We start from the raw sequence: 7,141 nt of genomic DNA on the forward strand, positions 1-7,141 counted from the left end.
GAACTCACTGTACCTTCAAAACTGTGAAAATGCACAAGGAACATAAAGACAGCCAGACACACAAACATACACACAATAAATGTATTTTACATAAATAGATTAAAATCTGTATAGTATATAATTTTCAGATTAATCAAATTTGCATACTTTGCCATGGACACATTTGATTTACAGAAAAAAAGCAAATCAAACATATACTGTTGACCTAACCAAGTGTTCTTTAGAATCACCAACTGCTAACCCAAAAGGTCGATCCTAACACAATTTTATATCAACTTTTACCACATTATAAACTATTAATGCAACAGAAATTTAAAACAAGTGAAGGAAATTTTCACTGATGCTTTATTTTATCCAGAATTTAGTTTGTAAACTCTGCATGAAACTTGAGGATCCAAGGAATATTTCTATACTGTATGTTGTTCCAACCTCTCCGGTTGCTTTTTACACTTGTTTTGACCTGTTTGCCTCCCATTTTCCTCCTTGTTGATGTTGAAGTATTTCATCCCAAGGTGAAATAAAGATAATGGGATGGTGAGCAAAAAAATATTACATTAATCAAATAAATCCTATAATTATTACCTGCTCTAATTCATTCTGTAGATCACTTATTTTCTTTTCATAAAGCTCTTGTGGACGATGGTTGATTGGCAGTGAAGGGCGATGTAGCTGATGTTTTGCTTCATCTAGTGATGCTTCTAAACGCTCACCGGCATTCCGCTCCACTGCCAACTTGCTCTCTAATTCCCTACAAAATTTAAGATACAAGAATAACTAAGACATCAAAAAACCAGGAATAGAAGAACTCAAAGAAAAGAGGATACTGATGTGTTACAAAGAGTAGAGAAAACAATGAGGAAAGAAAAGTAAGACTGAAATGTTCTATATACAATAATCAAACCACTTCAATGATTGTACAAGGCCCTGGTCTAACCACATCTAAGAACAAGTCAATCAATGCAGTATGGTATCCACATAAGATGAAACACATCCATGTAAATAAGAATGCTCACATGTGGGTGACAAGAGCGATATATGGGCTGAAAAACAAACCCCCAAAAAACTTGAGTTACAAAGACCATTTGAGGAAAAAAAGGAACCCATCATTGGTGTATCTGAGAATAAGCAGAGATATGAGTGAGATTTTCTAAAGAATGCAAATTACTGTGGGCATATTAGTAGAGCTTCTACTTAAAATATTGTCTGATAACACCTCTTTGGGTAACAGTGATCAAGCTGTAACTTCTACCATGATTAAGGTGAAGATAGTGGCTATCCTAACGGGTGATCCCACAAACTTATCCTGATGGCTAATCAGTATGACAGAAGGGTTCAACACCAAAGTCATAACCAAGGTGGGGGGAAAAGCAGGTTGTACATCACATTTATACAGGGGAAATTCTACAAGGCTGTGATGCAAGGGGCACTATGAACTTAATTTAACACAATGGAATTAATAAAAGATGGAAAATGAAACCCCAATGAACCCCTCAAAGGTACATTACCCGAGGGAAAACAACTAAGAGCTAACTGAGAGTGAAAATAAACAGTGGTGGGATGAGGTGTAACTCAGACTCTGCAGCCAATGGTCTGAGATGCTATTACTCCAAGTGAACCATCCAAACATAGTAACCAGCTGGCAAGTACTCTAAATATATTCTCTATGTCCTACAAAGAAGAGCTAAAATCAATATTAGTCAAAAGGTCCAACATCTTACCTAAGCATGACGGCAGCATTTTGTGCATCTTGGTCACGTTCATGTTGGGCAATAATCAATCTACTACGTAAATCCTGGATCTTTTCTTCTACGTTTACTTCACTTGCAAATTTGGCATCCAGAGCTTCTTGCAAGTTCTTTTCCAGCTAAAAACAACATAAATATTAATTCCTTAAGGCTTTTAAAATTGGAGTTAATCAATAATTTCATTCACGAAGACAACAAAATGAAGCATTAGGTACGGGAGGCTGCCAAGTCAAAAACCGCTATGATGATACAAAATTAAGGAGTGATTCCTGAAATTCCACCTTATTACCATTACAACTCTTCTGGAATTTTTACTCTTTTCCCTGCCATCTGACAGCACCTTGTTAGATGTTCACTATTTTCTGCTTCCTATGTTTCAGTATCTCCCCTAATGTTTTCACTAAATGTAATAATGAATATATATGCAAGGTTGTTCTCATCTCCCCATAGGTATATTTCCTTTTTTACTGCCAGAGTCCTCCTTCCTTTCTCCATCCCCCAACATGAAATCTTTGCATCTATCCATCAGTACCTATCATTATATTTTCAATTTATGCTGATTTGTTAACATTCCTAACATTGTATCTTGAAATGAACCGTTTTTATTCCTTTCCCATCCTCTTAATTTTTTTATGGTTATATATATTGTACTGTAATTAAATTTTCATTTCTACAAATCAACCACTGAGATTTCTTCCCACTTCCTCCCACAGCTTCTGAGGGTCTTCAATGTATTTCTTTTCTTTGACAGCCTCATCCAACTCCTCCAGTTTTTAGAAGTTCTCTTATTTAATTTCTATCATACACTGAATTACCTCAATATTTACAGAGGGACTGACACACATATTCTACAGTTTAGGTAATATGATATAAACTTTTTTTCTCTTTATATTTTTCATCCAGCTAGACCTTACTCTGGTGTATCCAATCAATTATTCCTTCTCACATGCTGTTTCTATTTCCCATCATCCATAATTCCCTTCCCAATAGATGCATCTCCCTAATGCCTAAAATGCAAAAACTATCATCTATAAAATTGTTGTATGTCTTCCATTCCCTTAATCTTTATTTAAACAATTTGCATTTATATACATACAGTAGGTATATGCATTTATTCTAGTAATCTCATCTCTCTTTACTCTCTGTAGTCCTCTGCTGTTTCTTGCTTCCATCCATGAGGGGGAACTAGTTGTCCCATGAGGCAGTATCTCTCTCTGGCTGGCATCAACAATCTCTCTATCCTATGGTGCAAGGAGCTGGGCACAATTGGATGTGTCCTCATGCCAAACAAAAAAAATCTATGGCTACCCTACTTGCTACTCTAAAACTAAATGGAAACCAGTACCTAAAATCAATATTAAAATTAACGCTTTACTGCTATAAATAATAAATTTGTGAACATAATACGTTTAGTTACAATTGAATTACTGTACGGTAATACCCGATGACACGCCTACTCATACATATTCACAGCATGCTGACATAAAGCATTATAAATCAATGTGGAAGCTAACGATTTAATTTGCATACTAAATATAAGCAAATGTGTGTGTGTGTCACTATCACCCATCACTTTCTATACATAACTTGTCTCACATTCACCCTATTACTTTTCCGTCTCTTTGTTGTTTTTGTACTTCATGATCTACCCGACACAAAAGAGGGCAAGGAATAATGAAAATAATAAATAGAAAATCATTGTGAATATAAAATCGAACCTTTTCCTTTTCAGCCAGAAGTCTCTTTTTGTCATTTTGAAAAGACTGTTCAATTCGCTTCTTCTCTGATGTGAGTGTATTTAGACCAGCTGTTAATGCTGAAAGTTTCTTTCTTAAATCTTCAGTAACTTCAGATGAGCTTCCCTGCTCTGCACTGTCCTGTAAGAAAAGAAAAAACAATATTTTTTGATCAGCATGTTTAACCCTTTTACTGCTATCATTATCTTCAGATGGTTTAGCACAAAACCATTATTGTCCTCTTAGGACGATTGGCATTTGGCACCATGAATTTAAAGATGTGTACCATAAATTATACTAAGAATGGAAGGTTGATGATTGGTAGCAGACATTGGGCCAAAGCCAGATTTGGCTTCTAGAATCCAGGTTTTTTGGCATGGCTTTGGATTTTCTTCTTTACACAGACACACTGGTCATGTTGTGATGTCACAGCTGAGTTGATCTATGACTTTTCTAATCTCACAATGACCTGACCTAAACCTTGGACAAGTAGGACCTCTGCCTCCCTACCTCCTTACCCCTAGGTGATGACCGACAGCACTTAAAAATCTTAAGATGATTTGTTGCCATGCTTATCTGTGATTGCGATTTCATATAACTATTATGTATAAATGTTATGTATATTTAGTAGATTTTTTTACATTAGAGATTTGTTTTGAGTAACAAAAAAAAATGAATGATGATGAATAATGATAATTTTTACTATGATCAATTTCTTTCAGTCCATATGTCTACTATATAGGGAGAGTTAAAACTTACCCCAAGAACAATCCCCTTAAAGTAGTCAGTTTAACTCAAAGTCTTGCTCATTGGAGTAGATTTATTGTGGATGAAGAGGGGTATGACTTCCGAGACTTGTAAAAATGTGCCTCTGAACATCTTTTGTATCGTTTTAGAAACCATAATGCTTTTTTGCAGATTTGCTTTGTGTGGACTGCTTATTATGTATGACCCCAACGTCTCTAGCTGTCACCTGTATAATAATCAGGTTTCTCAGAAAATTCTATATATTGGACCTTCTCCCCCAAGTCATCATTGTTATCAAGGATTTCCTGTATTACAAGAGTCACCTGGCTCTTAAGATATATACAGGCATTTCAACCAAAGAGAATAAGCACACTTACGTTGGTAATGATGATGCTTGCCAAATTTCAAATCAATCTACTAATAATTAATTGTAAAACTCAGCACTGATAAGGTTTGGGTTCATAGTGATCCAAAACACAGAAATACTGGTATCTATATCTATTGGGCAAAGCTGACCAAGGTAAGAAATTAACTAAATAAAATCTCTCTCTCTCTCTCTCTGAAAGGACAAAGTAGAGTTTAAGAAGAGTACTGAATACTTTTATACTCTCAGAACTCTCCAGAGTACAAACCTGTAAGTTCTCTTTGGGGTGATCCTGAGCAGTACCGGCATCCTCGCCTTCCTGTGGTTGTGGCTCTGTCTCCTTTCCTGAACTTTTTGGCTTCTCTGCATTACCTGCATCATTAGACTTTGCAGTGTGGGTTCCTGCTAAGGCTGACAAGCTTGTTTCAAGGGCTTCCTTTTCTTTCAACAACCCTTTGTAAGCTCTCACAACATCTGTTCAAAAAAAATTAATTATTTTATATTTTATTATTAATTTTTTTTTATACGGGTGATTAGCCCACCGGGGCACAGGTCACTGACCCACATCGGGGCCTGGGGGGCGAAAATGTAATAATAATAATAATAATAATAATAATAATAATAATAATAATAATAATAATAAAAAGAACCATAAAGAAAAAAAAAAAAAAAGATCAAGAGTGAGAAACAATATATGTATGTTGTGTTGTCAATGGTAAGAGAAACAATTGAGGCCCTGCAATTGTGTGTAAATGAGGCGGAAAGTCAGATCAGCAACCTGGGACTTGGTCACAATTTTCGTGATGCCATATGGCAGCAGGGTCTACCATTAGACAACACATTATGCTTCCAATTACAGGTATTCCTCGACTTAAGACCTACTCGACTTACGACCACCCGGACATACGACCGCCGCAGTCGTATAAAATATTTTTCAAATTACGTATTTTCAATTCCCGACGTTAGTGTTTGCGCTGTGTACTGACAAAATTTTCGTTTGTAATTCTCATTAAAATGGCTGGCAAGCATAAAAGTGAGAGCTCTCGTGGTGCTGAGAAGAAAAAGAGACACCCATTTTAGATTTTTATGTATTATTTTCGCATTTTCGACTTACGACCAATTCGACGTACGGCCTGGTCGTTGGTCCCTAATCCCGTCGTAGGCCGGGGACTCAATGTACTGTATATATTCATGTACAGTAAGTCCTCGCTTAACATCGGGGTTACAATCCTGAAAATGCAACGTTATACGAAACAACGTTAAGTGGATCAATTTTCCCCATAAGAAATAGATAAAATACGGGAGTTACATTCCGGAGCCTCCCTTTGCCCCATGAAATACATTACGTATACAGAAAATCATTGCCATTTCTATAGAAAATAGTGGATGCATATACAGTACAGTACAACTATACTAAGTTTGTATTGGTACTCACTGATGGGTGGAGGTGGTAGAGCGAGTGTGTGGTGGGTAGTGGAGCGAAGGGGGAGGATGGTGGGAGGGGAGAAGGAGGGTGGCAAGTCACTGAGACCCGGCGGGTGGCTCCTCCCGCCTCTCAAAACAGTTTAAAACCTCAATTTTCTAGCAAGGCTAATGGTCTTACGTTCCTTCTTCACATCAATAACACTTGATGGGCGCTTGGAAGCCATTTCGAATGATTACAGTACAGTATTAAGAGTAAAAACGCTTAAACACGCACGAATGTTGTGGAAGCCTAACAAAGACTGGCTTCGCTTGGGGATGGCTGTGACGTTCTGCGCCAATAGAGCATAGCGCGGAAAGACCAGAGAGGGTGAGGCGCCATAAAAAGTAGTCCGTGATGGCGCAAAAACGACGTTATATTGAGTCGTCGCGACGTCAAATGAATTATTGGTATCTAAAGAGTAGCGGCGTTGTACCGAGACAACGTTAAGCGGGACGACGTTATACGAGGACTTACTGTATAAACCAATTTCATGTATATTCGACCGTAGTTTTTGAGAAATATTAGGTATAATTCTAGACATATTTTGTAGCAAGACACCAGATTCTTACCAATGCATCTTGACCATTAATCACCACCACAACAGCTGACACTATGAACAATGTTATCAATTTTGAAACTGAATTACCCACCTTTCAATTTCCCTTCATACTTGACAATCTGCTCCTTCTGCTTCTCAACTGTGGCAAGCAATTCTCTCTTGCTGCCCATGGCTCCAGCACCGGCTTGGAGGCTCACACATCAAAGTCCTGAAATATAAAAAATAACACTTTAGAGGGCAATGTAGCCATTGGGTATATTATTCTGGCTAACACCAGATTGATTTTATTCAGCTGAGAGAAACCCCTGCAGTATTTTCAGCACTCGAATTTTTAAAGTTTAGAGGCATTTTTTCTGTTACACTCATCACCCTCAGAAGACAGAGATTAGAAGCAAAGGTGTAATGTTAAGCTACCTAGTTAGTACAGTGCCTTCCACAACCATAACAGGTCATCATCTCAGTTATTGATACCCTTCTATCTTCTGAGCTGTTTGGGCTAATCTGGAATACAAAATATCAAGCTCT

The 7,141-nt window shown here is 37.2% G+C and overlaps 1 protein-coding gene across 1 annotated transcript; it reads right to left on the reverse strand.

Annotated features, from left to right (window-relative positions):
- Positions 1-384: 384 nt before the first annotated feature.
- LOC121870787 (GRIP and coiled-coil domain-containing protein 1-like) lies at positions 385-6,825 on the reverse strand. Its single transcript, XM_042372739.1, has 5 exons — positions 6,708-6,825; positions 4,861-5,066; positions 3,464-3,622; positions 1,719-1,864; positions 385-748 (listed from the first exon to the last, which is right to left on the reverse strand). The coding sequence occupies exons 1-5, from the start codon at positions 6,784-6,786 to the stop codon at positions 559-561; spliced, it is 780 nt and encodes a 259-aa protein (XP_042228673.1). The 5' UTR covers positions 6,787-6,825; the 3' UTR covers positions 385-558.
- Positions 6,826-7,141: the final 316 nt, after the last annotated feature.

This window comes from Homarus americanus, unplaced genomic scaffold, assembly GCF_018991925.1.
Source record: "Homarus americanus isolate GMGI-L3 unplaced genomic scaffold, GMGI_Hamer_2.0 scaffold3363, whole genome shotgun sequence".
In the NCBI taxonomy this organism is placed as follows: Eukaryota; Metazoa; Arthropoda; class Malacostraca; order Decapoda; family Nephropidae; genus Homarus; species Homarus americanus.